This window comes from Doryrhamphus excisus, chromosome 20 (assembly GCF_030265055.1).
Source record: "Doryrhamphus excisus isolate RoL2022-K1 chromosome 20, RoL_Dexc_1.0, whole genome shotgun sequence".
In the NCBI taxonomy this organism is placed as follows: Eukaryota; Metazoa; Chordata; class Actinopteri; order Syngnathiformes; family Syngnathidae; genus Doryrhamphus; species Doryrhamphus excisus.
The window spans coordinates 12,809,615-12,834,457 of record NC_080485.1 but is presented as its reverse complement, the minus strand read 5'-3'; the positions used below and the strand labels follow the sequence as shown (position 1 = coordinate 12,834,457).

Sequence of the window (24,843 nt, the reverse complement as noted above, 5' to 3'; positions counted from 1 at the left end):
TGACAAATTTGGCCTTGTCTTTCTTTTAGGGGTCATGAGAATCCTTTTTTTTGTAGTAATTTTGCAACGATTTTTAAACGTTGTAAAATAGGATATATGAACCGAAAAAATTTTCAACTTTTGGTGAAATTTTATTTATTTATTTTTTTTTTTTTTCAAAACAGTAGCCTACCTGAAAAGTCATTCATCATGTTTTCATCCTCCTCCTGGGAGCTAAAACCACTAAAGTCAACTTCTTCAGTGTCAGAATTGAACACTCATAATTCCTTCGCTGAAACCACTAAGTCGACTTCTTCAGTGTCAGAATTGAACACTCACTCATAATTATTTTGCTAAAACCACTAAGTCGACTTCTTCAGTGTCAGAATTGAACACTCTCATAATTCCTTCGCTAAAACCACTAAAGTCGACTTCTTCAGTGTCAGAATTGAACACATAATTCCTTCGTCACACAGTTTTGTCAGTCTCTCAGTGTCACTTTCTTCTTGAGGCAAGTTAGCCCTTTAGCTTGATCATACTATAAACCTATAAAATGTTGCTAAAACCACAAAGTCGACTTCTTCAGTGTCAGAATTGAACACTCTCATAATTCTTTCGCTGAAACCACTAAGTCGACTTCTTCAGTGTCAGAATCGAACACTCATAATTCCTTCGCTGAAACCACTAAGTCGACTTCTTCAGTGTCAGAATTGAACACTCATAATTCCTTAGCTGAAACCACTAAGTCGACTTCTTCAGTGTCAGAATTGAACACTCATAATTCCTTCGCTAAAACCACTAAAGTCGACTTCTTCAGTGTCAGAATTGAACACTCATAATTCCTTAGCTGAAACCACTAAGTCGACTTCTTCAGTGTCAGAATTGAACACATAATTCCTTCGTCACACAGTTTCGGCAGTCTCTGTGTCAATTTCTTGAGGCAAGTTAGCCCTTTAGCTTGATCATACTATAAACCTTGCAACCTTTGCGCCACTTGTTCGATGATGATAGTCATCTGAGTTTTGACATTTGGCCAGTCCCGAAGCTGTAGTAATTCTACACTTGATCAAACTTAAGATTTATCAGATGAAATGATATTGGCGGGCGGAACGGCGGTCGAGTGGTTAGCGCGCAGACCTCACAGCTAGGAGACCAGTGTTCAATTCCACCCTCGGCCATCTCTGTGTGGAGTTTGCATGTTCTCCCCGTGCATGCGTGGGTTTCCTCCCACATTCCAAAAACATGCTAGGTTAATTGGCGACTCCAAATTGTCCATAGGTATGAATGTGAGTGTGAATGGTTGTTTGTCTATATGTGCCCTGTGATTGGCTGGCCACCAGTCCAGGATGACAGCTGGGATAGGCTCCAGCAACCCTCGTGAGGAAAAAGCGGTAGAAAATGAATGAATGAATGATATTGGTGTCCACTCATTCAATTCGCTACTTCCTGAAACTAAGCATCATGGGAAGTGTAGTTCTTTTAGCCATAAATTAGCAACATGACAGTAAAAGCTGCACTGGAAATATGAGCGGAATTAGACAAAATAATTTATCTCATGAAAAGACAAAATAAATACCTGAGCGGTGTAAAGTGTAAAGTACGGACCACATCAGGCTGACTTTTAGAAACAAATTTTAATTTTATCCATTGAGAGAACAAGGTGAGAGAACATGCTGAGGAGCGATGGCTGTCTTGCAGCGTCCTCATGGAGATGAAAGTGTTTCAAAGTGGCGTACAGTCCTCTCTGTATGTGTCAACAAACACGTCCTTCTCTTTTTTTTGTTGTTGTCGCTTTTCCCTTTTTTTTTCTCACACAGTCTTTTCATCCGTCGCCTCAGCGGTTGTTGACGCCGCGTCCACCGGGGGTGTTTTGTCCACTCCCTGGCTGCAGCTCTCGTCACATGACTGGACTTTAACTGCGGCGGCGTTGTGGGGAACGGTTTCGTCTATGCTCTCGTACGGCTCGGATGTCCACTGATAAACAGAAATGGAAAAAGGGTTACTTCAGCAACGGACAATGCTAGCTTATGAGTCTATCTTAGCTTAGCATGCTGCCTGTCTACTGATGTAGTTTAGCTTGCTAGCCTCCACAAGAGAAAAGGGAGTAACGTGAAGAATAGTGACAACCATGTATTTGATTTAATATTCTATAAAAAAAAAAAATAAGTGTTAGCGGTGGTCATACAACTGAATACTCTGTCAAGGAAATGCTAATTTTGAGCTAACCTCCACTGAGCTTAGCTTAGCTTGCGGTGCCACAAGAAAAACACGGTAAATACTTTTAAAATACTTTTTATTACTTTTTAAATCATTGATAAATGTCAAGAATCATGAATGTAATATTTATTTGATGTTCTGTAAAAAAGCAAGTGTCCATCTCACTATTTGTTGATGGAAGCGACAATGCTAGGTTTAAGCTAGCTTCTACAAAGCTTGGCTTGCATTCTCACAGTAAAAAAAAATGGCTAAATATGTTTTTAAATTATTTCAAAACATAACTAGCCATATAATATTTTGTTTGACAGTCCATTAAAATAGCTGTTTATGTCTTATAACCGAATAAAGTGTTGAGAAAATGGTAGTTTTAAGCTAACTTCTACTGACCTTAGTTTATCTTAAATTGTGGTGCCACAAACATTTTTTGAAACATTTAAAACATTTTTAAAACATTTAGAAATGTGAAGAATCACGACTGTAATATCTTAGGTTAATTTATATTTTAAAAGTGTTAATCTCACCATTGTTGGGCGTACAACTGAATATATGGAAGAGACACTGCTATGTTTTGAGTTAGCTTGTAAAAAGCTTATGTTAGCTTGCATTCCTACAAGAAAAATGGGCTAAAAACGTTTTAAAAATCACTTAGGAACGTAAATACTCATTCATATAATGTTTGGTTTGATAGTCTATTAAAAATAGCAGTTTATCTAACTGTTGGTGGCCATATAACCGAGTAAACTGTAGTGAAAATGCAAATTTTAAGCTAACTAGCCTGCAGTGGCACAAAACAAAAAGATGATCAATCTTGATCAATATATATTTGGTTGAATGTTCTAGAAAATGAAATAGTAATGTTGATATTCATGGTCAGACAGCCAAATTTGCTGTATACTATAGGCTCAAAATAAACTACAAAAATATTCATGTATAATATAAAATAATATTAATACAATAATATAATATATAAGATTAATATTAATTAATCAATAATATTGATTTATTTTAAAAAATGTCAAAGGAAAATGTAAATAAATGAAGGTATTACAAATATATTAAAATCTAGCCATACAAAATAATACCCTATGCGGACACAGCTATTTGCCAACGAACGTACCTGAGTGGCCCTGCTGCCCGACCGGTGCGAGGGTCCCAAGGCGATGTTGACGCTGGACGAGGACTGCGTGTCGGTGGTGTTGCCCCCTTCGGCGGCCGACAGCCCCGAGATGACCAAACCGCTGGAGAAGCTCCGCTTGCCAAACAGCAGACTGAGTGTGGACGAGGATGAGGACACCTGAGGACGCATGCAGAAGGTCGGTCGTATGTCTCCTTTGTTATCACATCAGTAGTAATAACAGTAGTTGTACCTGGCTGGAACGCTGCTGCTGTTGCGCTGCCTGGAGCTGTGAGCTAACCCCGCCTGCACCCGAAAGACGAGGAACCTAAGAAAACATCCAAACGTGTTTCATTAAGAAAAAAACAGTCTGTGTCGTATATTGTTTACCTGTGAGAAAATGGAAGCTATGGAGGTGTTGAAAGACAGCTGGCTGTTGGATAGACGCTGGATGAGGCCGTGGTTGGACGCCGAGTCCAGGATGGGTCCTGATTGGCTGCTGACCGGTGGACGCTGAGTCTGAGGCTGCACTGACCTGCTACGATACTCCCTCCTGGCTGCACACAACATGGCACCCATATAGTCCACTGTGGCATCTTGAAAGGGATATCGGTTGTACTGTAGTGGGTTCTTACTTTCACAATTGTGTTGCAGGATAATTGATATGTATTTGGTTTTGTGGCACGATTCAGGAACCATAGGTGGGCGTTGTACCTGAACTGTGGTGTCGGTGGCTGCGGGTAGTCCGGGCTCTCTGCTGGTACACACTCAAACTGTTGGAGGTGACAGATGACGGCCGGTTGTGGCTCAGAGACGATGAACCGCCTGCGCCGCAGTCGGCGTCCTCCATGTTGACGCCACTGTTGCAGCTGTTCAGGTTGTCCTTGCGCACCCTGTTACGTCATGATGGCAGCATATGTGACACATATTAATGCAGTCTTCGGAATTTGGCTGAAAGGTATTTCCTCTTAAGGAGGATGAAACGGGTATTTAATCTCGTTATGGAACCCACACAAGCTGACCCACAGTGGTTAACTAATGCAAGGTAGATTGCATTAGCTAAAAGTAAAGGAAAGGCTGACACGTGGAAGGAACTTTAAGCACACACACAAAACCCGTCTAGGTTGCACGGCGGTCGAGTGGTTAGCGCGCAGACTTCACAGCTAGAAGACCAGGATTCAGTTCCATCCTCGGCCATCTTTGTGTGGAGTTTGCATGTTCTCCCCGTGCATGCGTGGGTTTTCTCCGGGTACTCCGGTTTCCTCCCACATTCCAAAAACATGCTAGGTTAATTAGCGACAAATAACAGCTACCATATCACAATCTTCACTGTTATGGTTGATTTTTGTATCATTATTATTATTATTGTTAGAGATAATTGCCGCTGTGTTTGTTTACACGAAAAAATGCCATCTTCTTTTGCGTTACGATGACAAAAAATATACGCAATATATATATATAGTGCTGCTAGAAGAGTATAACAACTGACAAAAAGTACTTCACAGATTTTTGACAAATCTGGCCTTGTCTTTAGGAGTCATGAGAGTCCTTTTTTGTAATTTTACAATTTTTTTTTACGTAAAATAGGATATTTCAACGGAAATATTTTAAATTTTTTTGGTGAAATAAATGTTTCCTCCCACATTCCAAAAACATGCTAGGTTAATTGGTGACAAATAACAGCTACCATATCACAATCTTCACTGTTATGGTTGATTTTTGTATCATTATTATTATTATTGTTAGAAATGAGTGCAGCTGTATTTGTTTGTTTACACAAAAAAATGCCATATTTTTTTGCGTTACGACAACAAAAAATACGCAAACAAAAAAAAACACAGATTTGTTTTAACTCCTTGAATATCTTGTCATTTGCATAGTGCTGCTAGAAGAGTGTAGCAACTGACAAAAAATACTTCATAGATTTTTGACAAATTTTGTTTTTCTTTTAGGGATCATGAGAGTCCTTTTTTGTAATTTTACAATAATTTTTTTTTACGTAAAATGGGATATTTGAACGGAAATATTTTTAAAATTTTTGGTGAAATAAATGTTTCCTCCCACATTCCAAAAACATGCTAGGTTAATTGGCGACTCCAAATTGTCCATAGGTATGAATGTGAGTGTGAATGGTTGTTTGTCTATATGTGCCCTGTGATTGGCTGGCCACCAGTCCAGGGTGTACCCCGCCTCTCGCCGGAAGACAGCTGGGATAGGCTTAGATGATATTACTATTATTATTATATTTAGATGATATGAACGTTAAATAACAGAAGCTAATGGACATGACTGAGGTTTTGTCATACCTGAGCCATTTGGAGCACAGCCATGAACGAATGGCATCCATGCTTGAAGCCCCCCCTCCGATGGTGCGGAGCGTCCGGTGGGTTCCCGCGTATGATGTTGTCAGCGGTGACACATACCTGGGTAGGATGAAACCAAGCAATGGATGACCAAGATCTCCTTTTGGCGCTGGAGCCATAAACACACATTGGGTAGCCCAGCGGCTGGTCACATGAGGAGTTGACCATGTTCCTCAAAGCCTGCTTGGAGTTCTGGATGCTGCCTCGCTCTGGGTTGCGGTTCCGTAGGAAGACTAGTTCTTGTTGTTGCCCCGCCCACAGACCTCGTACGCATTCTTTATTAATCTGCAAATAGAGTCCGAGTGTTACTTTGAAAATCCCCAAACTAAACTTCCCTAGAAAGGTCATCCTCCTCACCTTGATGACCTTGAAGCTGAGGTGGCGTTTATACAGCATGATGATCTTGTACTCGTCCGTGCCGTCATCCACCATGTGCCGCAATGTGAGCAGCGTGTCGCGGCTGGACAGCACCGCTTTACGCCAAGCGGGGTCGCTCTCATGGCAAATGACGAGGCTGCTGCGGTAGTTTGTGATGGCCTCGTACAAGATGGACGCCTCCTCGGTTTCCTCCAGACAAGTGAAGTGGTCCTTAGAAAAAAAAAAAAAAACAACAGCAAAGGACTGGCTCAAAACTTTGAAGTTAAGTCGGTTAAACGTGGATTTACGATGACGAGTCCAGAAGATAGGACCATGTGACTCCGAGTGTACCTGATGCAGCTTCAGGCTCATTCTCACGGCAGGGGCCACGACCTTCTGCAGGAGGTCGAGATCAGCGAACACCCACTCGTCTTTGGTGGCAATGCGGAAGTCGCCTTTGAACAGCGTGTTGAAGCCGTACAAGAAGGATTCCAAACTTGGGTACAGGAAGATGTTCATGTGATAAGAATACAGGAAGAAGGCCTGGTTAGTAGAACATGTATGAATATTCAGCTTCTGATGCCCCCTTGTGGTGGTGTTGTCTAATTGAATGGACATTTCTGCTCTTGTCTAAAACTCGAAAACAATGGAGATTTGCTGGTTTTCATTAATCTGGATGAACACACGGTCGCCTTGGCCAAATGTTGGCCAAATGTTTGATATTATTTGGCTTGAACCTAAATTGGTCATTGATAAGTTGCATGTATTGTTTGATAAATTATTCATTCATTCATTCATTCATTTTCTACCGCTTTTCCTCACAAGGGTTCCGGGGGTGCTGGAGCCTATCCCAGCTGTTTTCGGGCAAGAGGCGGGGTACACCCTGGACTGGTCGCCAGCCAATCACAGGTCACATATAGACAAACAACCATTCACACTCACATTCATACCTATGGACAATTTGGAGTCGCCAATTAACCTAGCATGTTTTTGGAATGTGGCAGGAAACCCGAGTACCCGGAGAAAACCCACGCATGCACGGGGAGAACATGCAAACTCCACACAGAGATGGCCGAGGGTGGAATTGAACCCTGGTCTCCTAGCTGTGAGGTCTGCGCGCGATAAATTATTTTTAGTGCAAAATAAATCAACACATTATGGTTTTCAACTGTTTGTCTATATGTGCCCTGTGATTGGCTGCCGACCAGTCCAGGGTGTATCCCGCCTCTTACCCGAAGACACCTCGTGAGGATGAATGAATGGTTTTCAACCCAAAGGCAGCAGCTGGACCATTACACCACCAGGGACTGACAGGTGAGTGGGTGAATTCTGTCGTTTTATTCTGTTATTCTGCTGCGGGCTGTCAATCATTGTCCCTTTTTTTTTTTTGCTCTCCCGCCTCAGGCTGACTTAGTGCTCTACGCCTCACAGCAGCGATGTACCCCCTTTGTGCATTTAGGGCGCCTCTGCCTGAATGACTGTAGACCTGTACACAACCAATCTGACATTTCACCCAAAACTCATCAGGACTCATCACTCATTGGATAACCATTATTGAGCTACATGAAGGAAAAGGTATGGAATACCTGTTGGACATGTTGTGAGATGCAGTCCCCAGTGATCTTCTTCCCAGGACGGACAGGGCGTATGACAGAGTCACCAGAGGAGAGTCTTCATCACTTTCCACAGGCTGGACATAAACACAAACATCATGAAGACCCTAGACCATGAGTGACCTGCTAATTACACGCAACAACAATCGTCCGGTGTCCCCGATTATTGCAGGTAATTGTTTCCAGACCCGACAGTGCTAAGTGAAATTTAGTGAAGTAGGATTCAGTATTCACAAATGAATATTTTTATAGTTAAAGCATAGAAAACCTGTTTGTGACTTCTAGTATATGTTTTTTTAACCATTTTTAGAGCCCAGTAGGCATGAAAACAATGTAAGAGGCCAAAAATTTACCACTTCCACACGAAATGGGAGGCTACCTTTTTTTCCCACGGCTGACTCAATGCACTGTTCAGGTAATGTAATGTAAGGTACTGTAATGTATCATTAGTGTAACATTAGTGACGCCTAGTGACCACAATGCTACATATGACTTTTCGTTTTGAAAAACCGCGAGTGAGCGACATTCGAACTGCGAACTCTACCTGGAAACAGGAAGTATACAAACAGTTGCCATCTGAAAATGACATATGCTAAACTTAGCCATGAATGTCATATAAATTGTTGCCATTTAATGATTTATTTAAACTGTTCCTTTTCCAGGGTGGAAATAATAATAATAATAATAATAATAATAATAATAATAATAATTATTATTATTATTATTATTATTATTTTTTTTTTTTTTTTTTTTTTTTTTTTTTTTTTTTTTTGAATGTTCCCTACCGTCTCCATCTTGCCAGCGCAGTACTGGATCCACTCCAGGTAAACGTTACAGAAGCTGGCCCGCGTCACCCCCTGCAGGCAGTGCACGTAATCCTCATCTATCTTGACGCTGAAGACCTGAGGGTCTCGCTCGATGTGGTGCCACTTGGTGTAGGATTGCAGCGCCTCGTAGATGGCGGCGTCCTTCAGCCAGGTGGACAGTTTGGGCGAGTGGACCAGATAGTAAATGATGCTCTGTAAGGAGAGGGAAGCGTGGATGAGGACGGACGTCCTGCTGGTGAACTTCAGGTATGGAGAGGGGTACCTTTAGGTAGTAGGTGATGAGCAGCTTCCGGAGATCGTAGACCTGCAGCATGGTGGCGGCGTTGTTCTCACTGATGCTGTAGCCCTCCAGCAGGTACTTGGTGGCCGTAACCTCCCACGCCAGCCAGCGCAGGTTGAAGGCGGCGTTGCACGACAGCATGTGGGGCAAGTGTCCCGGCTCGCAGCAGCAACAGGCGTCGTCTTCCTCCACGCCCTCCGTGATGGCCTCCACCTCTCGCTGCTGGCAGTAAGTACCTGGCGTGGAGCCCCACCTTGAGACAACGGTCCACTTCTGGAATGGATTCAGAAATTACCTCTGAACTCCAGGCCTCTCAACTGGAAGGTGACAAGCCCGTTGCCGATCTCAATGAGGTGCACCAGAGCGTTGAGGTAGTCCGAGGCCAGGATGAAGCAGTCTCCGGCGCTGTAGTTGCCCCAGCGGCCCAGCGTGAGGTCGCCGCAGAGCGAGTGCTGCAGCGAGCGAGTCAGGTACTCGTAAAAGATGGAGTTGAGGTTGTTGTCGTCGCACCCTGATGACGATAAGAAGATGCCTTTACCACCGGGGGAAGAATAACTCAGGAGCAGCTGAAGGGCTTGGACAACATGGTAAAGTTGGTCCACAACTCACCCGTCTCCTTGTCCACTTGAGACACCAGGCGGCTGTTGGAGTTGTCGATACGCTTTGTGCTGCAGAGATGTTTTATTTCGTTTTTTAGTATAGTCTTGTACTTTGTAAAGGTGTAGCATTACACTGCATCGCAAGGAGAGGTGTTTCTAATATTTTGATTACCGTAGTTAGTAGCCAAAAGAGTGGAATCTTACTTGTAATTTCTTTCCCAGAACTTGATGGGTCGCGGATAGGAGGAAATGAAGATGGCGCTGCCCAGGAAGGGAGCCAGCGGCGTGTAGAAGACGGTGGTGATCAGGGTCTGGAGCAGCAGCATGGCCGAGTCTGATCAGGAAAGGTGAGTCAAGAGGAAACCGTGTGTTGAGAACACATAATGCATAGTAGATATGCTCAGGGGGAGGATACGAGGCACGGCGAAGGGTTGGGCGAAGGCGTGGAAGGCGCTGCCCCAGGCGATCTGCCAGGGGGCGATGTAGACCAGGATGAAGTGAAGCTTCAGCAGCAGCTCACGCATCTGGGCACAAATAAACACATTACAAACATATAATAAAAAAAAAAATCAACAGTCATTTTACAAAGGTAATTTGATAAGATTAACGGGATAAAATGAGGACAAATTTAATTTTAGAAGCCCATCAATCCTTTTTCTATGCCGCTTATCGTCATTCGGGTGGCGGGGTACACTCTGGATACCCAATATTACCAGAACAATGTAAAAATATTATGGGAATAATGTAAAATGTGTAATGGTAATGGTTGAATTTCATTTGAACATGCATCAGATTACAATTGAATGCATCACATAATCAGTTCACAGTTCCACATGTCCAAAAGGAGTAGGAAGAAGCAGAGCTTATTAAATCCTACCCCTCCATCTGGTACTTTTACAATCAATAACTGTTACATTTGTTCACTACCTGCTTTCCATAATACAGTTTAAGTTTTTTTTTTTTTTTTTTATAATGCACCTCGTACCGAAGTACAAGGTGATATGAGCATCCAATGACATAATGGGTACCATAGTAACTGTCAATATAGTGATATATATAGCACATCATGACTGGGAATAATATGGGAATAATGTAAAAATATTATGCGAATAAGGTCATAATTAGGAGGGGGAAAAAATACTAAATGAAAGAAAAAAAACAGCAAAAATGTTTGAAAAAAAGCAAAGTTCACACTAATAATGCGCTATATGTACCTATAATCACAATGCTGAGATGATATATTTTTTTAAAATACAATATACAATGTCACATCTACAATGCATCCTTTTCAGGACCAACATGAACTGCCATGATGGTGCTCGGTGGTCACCTGACCTTGTGGAAGAGGATGGACATGACGAAGAAGTCCAGCAGGAAGCTCTCGGAGGCGCGTGGGCAGTCAAAGTGGAAAAAAAACAGTGTGAAGAGCAAAGTCAGGAACTGAAAGCTCGGATCGCAGAAGGACGAGCGCAGCAGTTTCATCCCGGCGACCGTTGTCAGGAGGACGTCGCAGCTGCGGGCAAGGAGACACACACATTCAATGATAGTCCTTGGAGGTAAGCGTAGAGGCGTTACTGTTCTGTTGCACTCACTGGATTCCCAGCCTTTTGCGGTGACTGAGCGTGAAGCCGTGGTTGGTGAGCGCGCTCAGTATGATGGCGGGGTACACCACGTACTTCTCAAAGCACAGGAGGCCCACGTAGAGACGCTCGAACCACATCAGCACCGCGTCCTCTTTGAGACGACACAAAGCGAAGGTCAGGGGTGGCACACGTGTTGGAAACCTTCTTTATTCCAAGAGTGGGGGAGCTCGGATAACAGTTGCATGAGACTAAAGTCTCCCAGGTCCCATAGTAGTGTACTCATAGTAGTGTACTCATAGTAGTGTACTCATAGTGTGTTGTGTTGCTGTGTTTGTCCATGCCTGCCCCCGAGAGTTTCTAGGAAGCGCTATTGTGCACTTTATTTACTTTTGACATATACATTTACACTGTAACTCTGCTCTTGGGCAACGTTTAAGATGTTATTTATCAAACCTCACTCAACAATGTGACATTATAGCGTGGGACAGGAGGACACAACTGTTAGCAACACTAGCATAGCTATGTTAAAACTATGCACTGTATATCCTATCAGAAAGTTGCTGTATTGTTCCAAAAGTGGGGGGTGCCGGAGCCTATCCCAGCTGTCTTCGGGCGAGAGGCAGGGTACACCCTGGACTGGTGGCCAGCCAATCACAGGGCACATATAGACAAACAACCATTCACACTCACATTCATACCTATGGACAATTTGGAGTCGCCAATTAACCTAGCATGTTTTTGGAATGGGGAAGGAAACCAGAGTATAGCATAGAAAGCATAGAAAAGTTATCTACAATACGGTTTTTACCACTATTAGAGCCCTCTAGACAAACACTAACACCCCTATAGTCAGCTTTTCACTCGAAAACTTACACATTGGCATTAGGAATGCCTAATGCTAACATTACTGACACCTAGTGACCAGTGTGGAGTACTACATATCATTTATTGTTCAATAGTCACAAAACAATGATCATTCATTCATTCATTTTCTACCGCTTATCCTCACGAGTGTTGCGGGGGGTGCTGGAGCCTATCCCAGCTGTCTACGTGCGAGAGGCAGGGTACACCCTGGACTGGTGACCAGCCAATCACAGGGCACATATAGACAAACAACCATTCACACTCACATTCATACCTATGGACAATTTGGAGTCGCCAATTAACCTAGCATGTTTTTGGAATGTGGGAGGAAACCGGAGTACCCGGAGAAAACCCACTCATGCGCGAGGAGAACATGCAAACTCCACACAGAGATGGCCCAGTGTGGAATTGAACTCAGGTCTCCTAGCTGTGATGCCTGAGCACTAACCACTCCTCCGCCGTACAGAAGTGGGTCTGTATTTACTGGTAATTAAAATCAGGAGTGCGGGATGCTGACCTCTGGGTTCAAACTGGTGGTACTCTTTGGTCTTGAGCAGCGGGTGTGAGATCCACAGCCAAGGGTGATGCTTCCTCAGCTGGGGGATCAGGTAGTGTGTGACGAAGCCCACCGTCCCGGCCAGCGCGTACAACACGATGGTCACAAAGGGCTGCACATCCACACATGTGAGACGATATGGTTAGAAGAGATAGACGGATGAAAGGGTGAGATCATAAGTTGCACCTTTAGCGAAAGGAAGACGGTGCTAGCAGTGATGGCGAAGGTCAGAATGTAGGCCAGTGAGCACACGATGGCATCGGACAGCAGAATCTCTTTCTGGAGAACGCAAAACAAAGAAAGCGGTGATGATTCATGTTTTTGGCCTTACGTTGCGCTCAGCGTTGCCCACCATGGAGTTCTGTAGCTTCTTTGGCAGAGGGTCTTCAATGTCCGCGTCTTCCCCTTCGTCTTCCTCGCTCTCCGCCAACGTGGGCATGACTTTTGACTTAATCAGCGACCTAACGAGAGCCGAAATGAAATCAACCCGCATGATATTTACTTACAAATCGCGTCCACACGCTTACAGCATGACAGAGGGGTCACTGCTCTGCCGGCTGAGGTGGTAGGAGAAGACTACCAGAAGGCCACAGAAGCTGGAGAACAAGGCAGGCGTGTGCTGCTCATCCCAGGGCTCCTGCAACACAACAAGTACTTCACATAATACTTTGCATTTGTTGTTATTTATCCGTCACATCGGCACAGTGAATGTAGTCTAGCAAAGTATAGATCTTGCACATGAGATGCATTTCATGTCCACCTTGAGAGCACCGAAGCAGAAGCCGTAAAGCAGAGAGAGAGCCATCAGGCTGCGGAGGATGCTGTAGACAGCAGAGATGAGACTGGTAGCCGCTGGAATTACAGCAGAAGAGAAGCACATAGATGCAGCATTAATATAAAGTGACAACAAGCATGTTTATGGCGTCGTATTGGGGCCACGTTGAGAAAAAAAGAGATTTTGAGAATAAGGTCATAAATCAGCGAAAAAAACTATGTGGTCCTAACACGAAAAATGTATTTATGAGAATAAAGCAATACTTTTACAACTTTATTTTTGTAAATCTCATATTAAGGCCAGATTTAGAGAATAAAGTCGTAAATTTACAAGAAAAAAATGGTAATATTAGGGAATTGGATATATGATACATATTATATAAAAATGTAAAAAATATATAAATGTATAAAATTTATTTATGAATGACAGTATAAAAAGAAATATATATATATAAATAATATACATATATATTATATGTATATATATAATAAATATATACAAATAAAAATACTTAAATAAAAGTAAAAAATATAAATGTATAAAATTTATTTATGAATGACAGTATAAATATATACATATATAAATAATATATATATATATTATATATATAATAAATATATACAAATATACAAAAATATACAAAAAAATACAAAAAAACAAAACTAAAAATGACTTCAATAAAAGTAAAAAAAATACATACATACTTACATACATAAAGCATACATAAAATTAATAAAAATGTATTAGTAAAAAAAATTAAATAAGAAATAAATTCAAATAAAAATGACCTCAATAAGTGTAAAAATGATGAATGTGGGTCCCAGGTTGAGGACATTTGAAAACCCCTGCTCTAGGTCAGTTTGAGAAGCACTGGTACATGGATATTCAACCACCAACAGACATTTCTGACAAGGCTGTAACGTACCAACTCCCCCACCAGGAAGAGCGTTTGCACTCTTACTTATACTTCCATCCATTCACATATTGAAATGGCCGACGCAAGGTAATATTTTAAACACTGACTGACCTGTGCCACCAAAAAAGTGTATGTCAATCTGCTCCAGCAGGTAGATGCTGAAGGTGTTGACTTGCGGGAAAAGGCCCACCAGGAAAGTGACGGGGAAGCAGTGAGTGAAACCTAATTCAAAAACAACGTCAATCAAAGTGAAGCACATGTGACTGGAAGTTGGAAGTGTTTGTCCGGATCATGCGTCTCCGTACCCACGAGCAGGTTTTGCAAGAAGCGCAGGGCATCGTGGCAACCGATGGTGACGCCATACATGGTGGAGATGGGCAGGTCCTTCCTCTGCAGGAGGTGCTCCAGCATCCAGATGAGAGAGCAGAAGATGCAGAAGTAGGCCGCCCGGCTGTAGGCCACCAGCTGGTTGTGACCCTGGAGATGAACAGGTAGGAATCTTCATCATACTGTGAAATGAATATGTAAATGAATATGTATATGAATATGTATATATGACTATGGCAACACGTGATGACCTGTTAGTGGCATAGATTTGATGCTATATGATTTCTAAGACGGCACGGTGGTCGAGTGGTTAGCGCGCAGACCTCACAGCTAGGAGACCAGGGTTCAATTCCACCCATCTTCTGTGTGGAGTTTGCATGTTCTCCCCGGGTACTCCGGTTTCTTCCCACATTCCAAAAACATGCTAGGTTAATTGGCCACTCCAAATTGTCCATAGGTATGAATGTGAGTGTGAATGGTTGTTTGTCTATATGTGCCCTGTGATTGGCTGTTCCCCGCCTCTCGCCCGAAGACAGCTGGGATAGGCTCCAGCACCCCCGCGACCCTCATGAGGAAAAAGCGGTAGAAAATGAATGAATTAATGAAATTAATGTAAATGAAATTTCTAAAGGGCGGTACGGCGCGCAGACCTCACAGCTAGGAGACCAGGGTCCAATTCCACCCTCGGCCATCTATGTGGGGAGTTTGCATGTTCTCCCCGTGCATGCGTGGGTTTTCTCCGGGTACTCCGGTTTCCTCCCACATTCCAAAAACATGCTAGGTTAAGTGGCGACTCCAAATTGTCCATAGGTATGAATGTGAGTGTGAATGGTTGTTTGTCGCCCGAAGACAGCTGGGATAGGCTCTAGCACCCCCCGCGACCCTCATGAGGAAAAGCGGTAGAAAATGAATGAATGAATGATTTCTAAGAAAACGTCCAAATTCATCCTAAAAATAAGTCAATTATCATAGGATATATATATATATATATATACATGAACTTTTTTTAAAGATTAATTGTAGGTAAACAACTCACATGTGTTGGCGAAGCTGCATCTGGTTGAACGCTCTGCAAAGCAGGAGCATTTGATTAAAATAACAATTATAACCTGTATAAAAGACATGTAATACCAGATAATACATTACCCTGACCCTCCGTAAAAATAGTGTTCTGCAAATAGTGTGATTACCTTGAGTAAGGAATACTGACAGCTGGCGATGACCAAACAGAACTGGAAGACCCAGAAGTCTTTGAAGCAGCCGCCATTGAGGAGCACAAATCCAAGGAAGGAAACCAGGAATGCCATGAAAATAGCGACCACATTCTCCACCACATTGTGATTCCTGCACAAATAACAGATATCACCAATGCACGTAGGGTGAGTTTGAACAAGTGGCCCTTTGGGTGCTTACCTGTCCAGAAGGGCCAGCAAGGTGAGTCTGTCATATAAAATGTTGACCCATTTCCCGGGAAACAGTTTGAGTTTGTAGTAAATCTTCCTGGTGGGTTTCTCCTGGATGGAAGTCTCCGAGGAGTCATCCAGAGAGTCTTCCTCCTTGACGCATGCACATGAATTATTCCTGTTTCCCGTGGCAACACAATTCCTGACATACACCATCATAAAACAGAATGGTCGCTTTACAGCTGCAATAATTCAGGCTTTTATGTGTGTAAGTTAATTGCAGTCTGCTTGGGAATCAAAGGGTGGTGGATAAAAAATGGGAACTGGGAGCACCGTTGCATCATTCCAATTTTTTTTTGTATGTAATCATTGTATGTAATGATTGTATGTAATCGACCCAAACTTCCTGTCTGCTGCTTCATCGATATAAAAAATACAGATATGGACACGATATGAATACCTGGAAGATCTCAGGGTGCGTCCTTCGTGGCCTAAGTCGATGTGAAGGAATAATGCGTCGCTGGAAAGGACAGTCGGCATGACCGCCCGCCATGCTCTCCTGGCACTCCGAGTTGGAAGATGTCGACAGAAGGTCACTGAACACACACACACACAAACTGACGTGAATATGTTAGTTACCAAAGGGCCATTTTTACTAAATAAAATGTTGGCGCCCGTATTGGTATTTAAAGAGTGCTCAGCAGTACCACATGTTGCCAGTGATCAACTCGGCCCCCAGCGGCAAGTTGAGGGCTCGCTCCGCATACAACTTCCGGGGCCTTTCTCCTGGGTAACAAATATGCAACTTTGAGAAGAATGTCCGTTTGTTTTTGTTTTTTTTAAAAAGAGAACCAAGGGTTTTTTACAGTTTACATCTTACGGTGCACAGTGTGGAAGGTGTACGCTTCTTCCTTGTTGGTAGCTTCCGGTCGACAGATGACCTGCAGCATGGAGCTTTCCGACTGAGACGTTTGGGAAGGCAAAGAGTCGTAATCCGGATCTTTTTCTCTGTCCGTCTGCGGACTGGCGGCATAAACAAAGCAGGCAGTGTAATGATAATGTTAATGTTAATGTTAATGTTAATGTTAATGTTAATGTTAATGTTAATGTTAATGTTAATGTTAATGTTAATGTTAATGTTAATGTTAATGTTAATGTTAATGGTAATGGTAATGGTAATGGTAATGGTAATGGTAATGGTAATGGTAATGGTAATGGTAATGGTTTAATTTCATTTGAACATGCATCAGATTACAATTGAATGCATCACATAATCAGTTCACAGTTCCACATGTCCAAAAGGAGTAGGAAGAAGCAAAGCTTATTAAATCCTACCCCTCCATCTGGTACTTTTACAATCAGTAACTGTTACATTTGTTCACTTCCTGCTTTCCTAATATAATAAAAACTTTTTTTATTGTATTTTATTATTTAGAATAATTCTTTATAATTTTTCCACATTTTTTTATAATTTTTATAATTTAATTTTTTTAAATAATTTTTATAAAAAAACATTTTGTCACGTACCGAAGTACAAGGTGATATGGCCATACAATGACATAATGGGTACCATAGTAAGTGTCAATATAGTGATATATATAGCACATCATGACTGGTTCAAGACTCTTCATCCTTGTATTTAGCAAACATCAACTGCTTGTATTGTTTCTTGAATTGGCTCATCGTTGTGCATTGTTTGATTTCCTTACTCAATCCATTCCATAGTTTGATTCCACATACTGAAATGCTATGGCTTTTTAACATAGTCCTAGCATATAAGTGTTTCAAATGTACTTCTTCCCTGAGATCATATTTCTCCTCTCTTGTAGAGAAGTATTAGATGACATTTTTAGCTAATTGGTTATTTTTAGCCTTATGCATTATTTTAGCTGTTTGAAGATGAACTATATCAGTAAGTTGTTTAGAAATGTTGCTAAGGAAGTGTGTATTGTGTATGTGAAAGTGTTTGTTTGTACCTGTCTGGTGAGACGATGGGAATGTGTGTAGGCGGGACGGACCTCAGCGTGCCAGGAGCCAGACTAGTAGGCGGTTTGGGTCGCTCCGCTTTTGTGTCTGTGTTGGTGTCTTTGGGCTCATCTGCTCTGGAAGCTGCACTCTGATTCCCTGCAATGCATTTTGGGAGCATTGTGTTTGTAGATGGAAAATATACAATATGATTCCTTGATGTTAAAGACACATGAGGTGCAGCAACTGACCCATTTGTTGTTTTTCCGTCTCCGCCGAGGCTCCCGCGCCATCTTTGAGCTCCGGCCCTTCCTCTTCCTTAGCGCTGGCTCCGCTACCTCTGCTGCTGAGCGACTCCAACATGGAAACAAACTCCAAGAAGTTGGATTCGTTGGGAATCTGGCCCTCCTTTGCCTCCAGGTCTGACTTGGAGGTGGTCATGGTTGACTGGCAGAAAGACAGACATCTTAGCTTTGTGTTATACACTAACGCTCAAAAGTTTGGGATCACTTGCAAATGTCTTTGTTTTCCATTAATTCATTCATTTTCTACCGTTTTTCCTCACGGGGGTCGCAGGGGTGCTGGAGCCTATCCCAGCTGTCTTCGGGTCAGAGGCGGGGTACACCCTGGACTGGTGGCCAGCCAATCACAGGGCACATATAGACAAACAACCATTCACACTCACATTCATACCTATGGACAATTTGGAGTGGCCAATTAACCTAGCATGTTTTTGGAATGTGGGAGGAAACCGGAGTACCCGGCGTGCTAACCACTAGACCGCCATGCCGCCCTGTTTGTTTTCCAAAGAAAAACAAAATTTCATGCATTTCACAAACAATTTTTTTCCATTTCTCAAACATTTTTATCCATTTCACAAACAATTAAAATAATTCTGATGATTTTCAAGGAAGGATCTACATTTTCTCTCCTGGTATGCTAGCTGCTAATCCAAGTTAATCATTTTATAAGTCTAATAGGTTATTAGAAAACCAATCTAAAAATCTAAACTAAAACTAAAATCGCTTACCATGCCCTTAACTACTCCCTTCAGAGAGCAGCACAAACTGGGTCTAACAAGGACACAAAAACGATGCCCAACTGTGCAAGAAGACAAATATCTGAGAGTGTGTAGTTTAAGACAAAGATGCCTCACAGCTTCACTAAACAGTACCCATCAAACACCAAAAAAAATTCCAAGTAATCCCAAACTTTTGAGCGGTAGTGTAGCGAATAATTTCTGAATAGATTTTTTTGTTTACAATATGCCAAGGTCCAATAATAATTAGCTACAGGCCAAAATTTTGGACGCAGTAACTGTCCAGGCATGACGTTAGAAGAGGTGACAGACATACTGTGTTCTGGGAGCGGTCCGAGAGCAGCATGGCGTCTTTCCCGCTGTCCATGCTCAACCCGCGAAGGTGCATCCGTCCACCAGGCCCATAGCGACCCAAAGCAGGCGGAAGACGCAGGAAACCTTGCGGATCCACGCAGGAAACCAGAGTATCTAACGTAGCATCATCTGGGTGAGAGTGGACATCGATTCCAGACGAGCTGTTGTCATTGGCCTGCTGTGGCCCTGCCGCATCCCCATCCGGTAAGTCCAGACCCACATGCTCCTGATCCTGATCAGTACACTCCAAGGTGTCTGACTGGGAGCTGATTGTATCTCTGCATACGTGAAACTCTTCACTTTGGTTCACCGTCTGTCTCGAGGTTGCTTCTGATGCCACCACTTCTTGTTCTACTTCTTCTTCTGCTTCCTCGTGTGAGTCGAAGGTGATGACCGGGATCTTGATGTGACATTCCCCTGCATCCTTTTGGGCCTGACACAACACACACACACACATGATCCATCAATCCTCAAAGTACTCCAAACTATGGATTTCACCTGTGTGTTCTCCAGGAGGCTCTGCTTGACGTTCTCCTCCAGCTGAGCGGCAGTCTGAGCATCGCAGCTCATGGTGATGACGATCTTAACCGTGTCGCTGTCCTCCAAGTGAGGAGATGAAGGCGCCGGGCCCGAGTTATCCACGAGGACTACTTCTATTTCATCAGAGCAGTATGTCTCCTCTCCTGGTTCATCCTGACAGATGATACAAGACAAGATGTTTGTTAGATGAAAGTGTGTGTTTTTATTTCTGTGACCGATTATACCTGAGCTGAAGCTTCTGGGATGTCAATGAAGTCAGGAGAGCAATCATGGGGGGTCTCCATTGAGTTATTGTTGGCATCTGAGGGCTCTTTGTGTCCTTCAAACTTCTTCGGGCAATCGTCTTCGCTTCCTGCGGCAGGATGTGGACCTTCATGTGCTGTTTCTCCAAATGCTTCCTCTTTCTCTTCTTTCTCATTTGTGTCTTTCTCTTCTATTCTGTCTTCGTCAGGTTCTTCTTTATTGTCCATGACTTCCACATCTGTCTTGGCACATTTTTGGGATGGAGGCCTCTGCTGAGCCCGCAGCAGAGGGGTACCCTTGTCTGGATTGGGGCTGTGGAGGTCATCTGGGGAGGATGGCTCCGGATTCGGGGGTAGGCCTCTCTCCGCGGGCTTCTCCTCTGCAGATACATTAGTGAAAAAATTGGACATTGGATACATTGGTGATGAAGGCAAGGAAAAAAAACTTTAAATTTGTTTACCTTCCACCGCCTTCACCTCATCTGATTTGGAACATTCCTGCACGATAGAAGAACCCATTTTACTCCAGTTAAAAACATAATACAGTAAACCTCGGATATATCGGACTCGGATATATCGGAAATTCGCTCACAACGGACAGATAAAAAAGAACCGATTTTTCTGTAATGCATTTCCAATAAAAATTCATTGCATATATCGGATTTTTTATAACGGATTTCGCCTATTTCGGACAAAATCTCCAGTCCCGTTCCAATGCATTTCCATTAAATTTCCCTCGCATATATCGGATGGCCGCATCGTTATGCTAATCTTGTTGATGTCACTGGCTATTGTCTTTCTCCTGGCTCCAGATTTAGGACAAATATAAAAGTGAGTGACGTCAATAATACTAGCACAGCAGTGAATGAGATCTTAACCTCACTATTGGAAATAACGTAGGCCTGACGGGCGTAACAGGGCCTAGCTTAATTAACAATTTGTTATGCTCAGAGTCCAATAAAGTTAAATTCTCATTACCTTACGTCTCTTTTCATTGCCCAGTCCAGGTACATTGGAAACATAGTCAAGGAAGTGCCTTTTTATAACGGATAAAATCCGATTTACGCATATACCGGATATAAATCCGATATATGCGTAAAACGGACATTTTCCGGTATACGCATATAACGGATTTCGCTTATATCGGACAAAACCAGTGGGAACAATTGAATCCGATATATCCGAGGTTTACTGTATGACCAACTGAATGCGCCGTCCATCGATGCACTTACCACCCCAATGAGGCCCGGGTCGGTTTCGGTCTGTTTTACGGTCACCTGGATCACCGAACTGGGACGCTTGCACGCCAGCATCGTCATGGCAACACTGTCTGGAACGGTACTGCTCTTCCTGTTGTAAAAAAGATAATAAGACAGACATGCTAAAACACTAAGTAGCGGATATGATGCTGTTGAATTGCAGGATTTTATAGTAACAACATCTTATAGGAACATCTTATGATTATCTCAAGTGTGTCAAAATGGTAAGCTGAAGATCAGCAGCTTTTCCTCATTGATATTGCTCATCTGCGGAAGCCGCGTCTTCATCCGTCGCAATGAAGTGGAAGTAGTCTGAATTGCATTCTAATTCGCTAACTTGAAGGGAAAAAAGTCACATAAGCCAAGAGAAAGAAGTGACTAAAATAGCTCCTAAAAAAGGGCTGTCTGGTTTCAGCAACATTTTTTTAAAGCAGAAGTTCAGTACATAAATGTTGCATTTAATGGTCACAGGGGTATTATTGCAGTGGTGTACAAATGCACCGCATCAAAACGACAACTGTTTTATTTCAATAGGATCCATGTAGCTTCCCAATACAGATCACCATCACCGCAAACGACAACCATCAACAATCAAGATGAGCTATTGTCTTCCTTACCTGATGTTGGCAGGCAAACGGGAATCCGAGGCATTGCTCTTCTTCTCGGCGGCCTTGCTGAGGTCAGAGAGGCTGCTGCGGACCACCGCCTCGCCCTCGTCGAACAGGACGTGCATCCGGTAGTTAGCCAGCTTGACGAGCGCGAAGAAAACCGTGACGGATGTGCAGTAGATGCTCAGAGCCATTGTGGTCGGAGGCAGGGCCTGACGTGGAGACAAGATGTTCTCTTGTTGAATGGAATAGTTAAGGCGACGTGTGGAACATCGGCCAGGTATTCAAACACAGTAGAGGGAACAGAAACTGCAAAATGTAGTCAGGATTTGACACTGCTGCATTCAATTTCTACAGTAAAATTAAATAAATGTAATTAATTTAAATGAAATTTCTAAAGGGCGACACGGCGGTCGAGTGGTTATCTCGCAGACCTCACAGCTAGGAGACCAGGGTTCAATTCCACCCTCAGCCATCTCTGTGTGGAGTTTGCATGTTCTCCCTGTGCATGCGTGGGTTTTCTCCGGAGTACCCGGAGAAATTCCAAAAACATGCTAGGTTAATTGGCGACTCCAAATTGTCCATAGGTATGAATGTGAGTGTGAATGGTTGTTTGTCTATATGTGCCCTGTGATTGGCTGGCCACCAGTCCAGGGTGTACCCCGCCTCTCGCCCGAAGACAGCTGGGATAGGCTCCAGCACTCCCCGCGACCCTCGTGACGAAAAAGCGGTAGAAAATGAATGAATGAAATTTCTAAAGGGCGGCACGGCGGTCGAGTGGTTAGCGCACAGACCTCACAGCTAGGAGACCAGGGTTCAATTCTGTGTGGAGTTTGCATGTTCTCCCTGTGCATGCGTGGGTTTTCTCCGGGTACTCCGGTTTCCTCCCACATTCCAAAAACATGCTAGGTTAATTGGTGACTCCAAATTGTCCATAGGTATGAATGTGAGTGTGAATGGTTGTTTGTCTATATGTGCCCTGTGATTGGCTGGCCACCAGTCCAGAGTGTACCCCGCCTCTCGCCCTAAGACAGCTGGGATAGGCTCCAGCACTCCCTGCGACCCTCGTGAATGAATGAAATTTTTACAATAAATTCAATTTATTAGGGAAAAAACATATTTGGTAACCTAAACTCACACTGAGGAAGTAGAACCATGTGACTTCTTCCGGCCAATCAGTAAAGTGATAGCTAATGATAATTCATTCATTCATTCATTTTCTATCGCTTTTTCCTCACGAGGGTGAAAACGTTAAATTGTGTTTATTCTGGCACATGTTTGGGTTCGTTTTCTGGCCAGTGTTGTGTTAGGAAGGAAAACTAAACCATTATTAATTGCCTTTTTTTTTTTTTTAACATCTTTGTAACAATGCATTACTTTCTGTGGTTCAATACCGGTCAACTGATGCTGCACAGTGTGTTCCAAACCCTGTTTTTATACAGACGGAGACGGTAGTAAGTAAATATTGGGGTGTTCTAAAACTTGTATGTATAGCTCGTTGATGCAACATGTTGCAGGAATGAGACACTCATTTCTTTTTTTTTTTTTTTTGGGGGGGGGGGGGGGTCCATTATAAAAGGACTAGAAGGGCCATAAAATGAAAGCTTATGAGAAAAAAGTTGCAATATGGACTATGACTATTACTAGACACTAACTTGCTTTGTCACCCATCATATACACATGCCGATAACATGCAATAACACTAGTAAATGTAAATAAATCAATAATTATTTTGATATTTCAGCTTGTATTATGTTACTCGGATAATCTGACTGGGGGAGTTTCTATATGAGGCGGTTATGTGACCTCACACACAACATGCATGCATGCACGGCGTGGCAGCAAGCACACATAGAAGCAACACACATCACACTGCGGCAATCCTTCTTCAGCAGTCACACAATGGAGGATGTCATCTTATTTGAAAAGCCCCCATATAGAAGCCAAAGGAAGGCATCATCACAGCATCAACGTGGGAGGGGCCTTAACGTCATATGTCCACATTGCCACTCACCAGATGGAGAGACAGGGGCAGCATGAGCAGAAAGATCCACAGATAGAGGTGACACGAGTTGTTGAATTTGTTCTGATCCGGGTCGTGGTACCAGCCCCCGGTGAGGGACGCCCAGACCCCCTGTCGCAGGGTCTGAGCAACCTGGGAGACCATCTCTGCTTCCCTGTCCTCCTCCTCCTCCTCCACCACCACCTCCTCCTCTTCCTCCCCGTTCAGATCGGTGGGACGAATGGTGGTGATGATGATGATGCTGACGCTGCTAAGCTACAATAATACAAAGGCGAGTGCTACGCCTCCATGTTTGGACGACGACGATGCTTCTCTCTCATTGTTCATCCGTCCATACACCCCCTCGACTGGCGTCTTCTATCCCGGCGTCGGTTGGTGAATCGCTGCCGTTGTGGTCCTCATCCTGGCTGGATCCTCTCTCCTATTCCTGCCTGGCTCTACAGATGCGCAGATTTGCGCGTCTCCACCCCCCCTCGTCCTTCTCTATTATGTGCACTGGGGGCGGCGATACTGCAAATTTTGGTGTCGATCCAGTATTACCGATACTGATACGGTACTTTTTAAACTCGATTTTTTTTCACAATAAAACACTAGATTTTAGGCAAACAAATTATTGTATCAACAAATACTTATGATATTGTGAATAATAGAAATACAATAGACTACAAAGTAACAATATTTTTATAATGCCTAGCAAGATCTCTGGTCGTATATTTCATCTCTTTCATATTATCTGCAAACTGTATTTGTATATAACTGTGTAAAATTGTTGATTTGGTAATACTTGGATTGTTTATATTGTTTATTTTTTATACTGTGTATTTTGTACTGCTTAACTGATTCAGTACTCTTGCTGCTGTGCAATGCAAATGCAAATTTCCCCACTGAGGGACTAATAAAGGCATATCTTATCTTAATATCAACAAAACAATTAAGTGATTACCATATATATATATATATATATATATATATATATATATATATATATATATATATATATATATATATATATATATATATTGCTTGAGCAAAAATAAAGT

At 42.8% G+C, this 24,843-nt stretch overlaps 1 protein-coding gene and 3 long non-coding RNA genes across 12 annotated transcripts; 3 read left to right on the top strand and 1 right to left on the bottom strand.

Annotated features, from left to right (window-relative positions):
- The first annotated feature begins 659 nt into the window (after positions 1-659).
- LOC131107803 (uncharacterized) lies at positions 660-4,444 on the top strand. Its single transcript, XR_009120344.1, has 3 exons — positions 660-2,250; positions 3,294-3,509; positions 4,003-4,444. It is a non-coding gene; the product is annotated as an uncharacterized LOC131107803 (long non-coding RNA).
- On the bottom strand, positions 1,595-24,414 carry pcnx2 (pecanex 2). 4 transcript variants are annotated; one of them, XM_058058128.1, is made up of 40 exons: positions 23,795-24,414; positions 21,790-21,992; positions 21,146-21,263; positions 20,375-20,411; positions 19,896-20,293; positions 19,630-19,824; positions 19,094-19,564; positions 17,990-18,185; positions 17,750-17,897; positions 16,654-16,796; positions 16,481-16,559; positions 16,234-16,369; positions 15,784-15,923; positions 15,561-15,714; positions 15,407-15,439; positions 14,349-14,520; positions 14,155-14,265; positions 13,113-13,204; positions 12,880-12,989; positions 12,705-12,813; positions 12,539-12,631; positions 12,314-12,464; positions 10,942-11,083; positions 10,685-10,862; positions 9,765-9,873; positions 9,554-9,683; positions 9,360-9,418; positions 9,046-9,261; positions 8,733-8,986; positions 8,429-8,662; positions 7,617-7,720; positions 6,382-6,526; positions 6,031-6,261; positions 5,801-5,958; positions 5,617-5,733; positions 4,025-4,203; positions 3,701-3,906; positions 3,564-3,638; positions 3,314-3,490; positions 1,595-1,953 (listed from the first exon to the last, which is right to left on the bottom strand). In XM_058058128.1, exons 1-40 carry the CDS (start codon positions 23,945-23,947, stop codon positions 1,789-1,791), a joined length of 6,321 nt encoding a protein of 2,106 aa, XP_057914111.1. In that variant the 5' UTR covers positions 23,948-24,414; the 3' UTR covers positions 1,595-1,788. The 4 variants fall into 4 exon arrangements, with proteins under 4 accessions (XP_057914111.1, XP_057914110.1, XP_057914113.1 ...); XM_058058127.1 differs by having other exon boundaries at positions 15,784-15,926; positions 23,795-24,413; XM_058058130.1 differs by having other exon boundaries at positions 3,701-3,867; positions 23,795-24,413.
- Positions 7,039-10,904, top strand: LOC131107801 (uncharacterized). Of its 4 annotated transcripts, none has more exons than XR_009120338.1 (7): positions 7,039-7,140; positions 7,239-7,344; positions 7,435-8,058; positions 8,451-8,978; positions 9,059-9,220; positions 9,572-9,696; positions 10,642-10,904. It is a non-coding gene; the product is annotated as an uncharacterized LOC131107801 (long non-coding RNA). The 4 variants fall into 4 exon arrangements; XR_009120339.1 differs by having other exon boundaries at positions 7,115-7,344; positions 7,435-7,815; positions 7,954-8,058; XR_009120340.1 differs by having other exon boundaries at positions 7,115-7,344; positions 8,451-8,716; positions 8,823-8,978.
- Positions 12,169-18,305, top strand: LOC131107802 (uncharacterized). Of its 3 annotated transcripts, none has more exons than XR_009120342.1 (4): positions 12,169-13,003; positions 14,192-14,534; positions 15,601-15,749; positions 16,213-18,305. It is a non-coding gene; the product is annotated as an uncharacterized LOC131107802 (long non-coding RNA). The 3 variants fall into 3 exon arrangements; XR_009120343.1 differs by lacking the exon at positions 16,213-18,305 and having other exon boundaries at positions 14,192-14,254; positions 14,359-14,534; positions 15,601-16,202; XR_009120341.1 differs by lacking the exon at positions 16,213-18,305 and having other exon boundaries at positions 15,601-16,202.
- Positions 24,415-24,843: the final 429 nt, after the last annotated feature.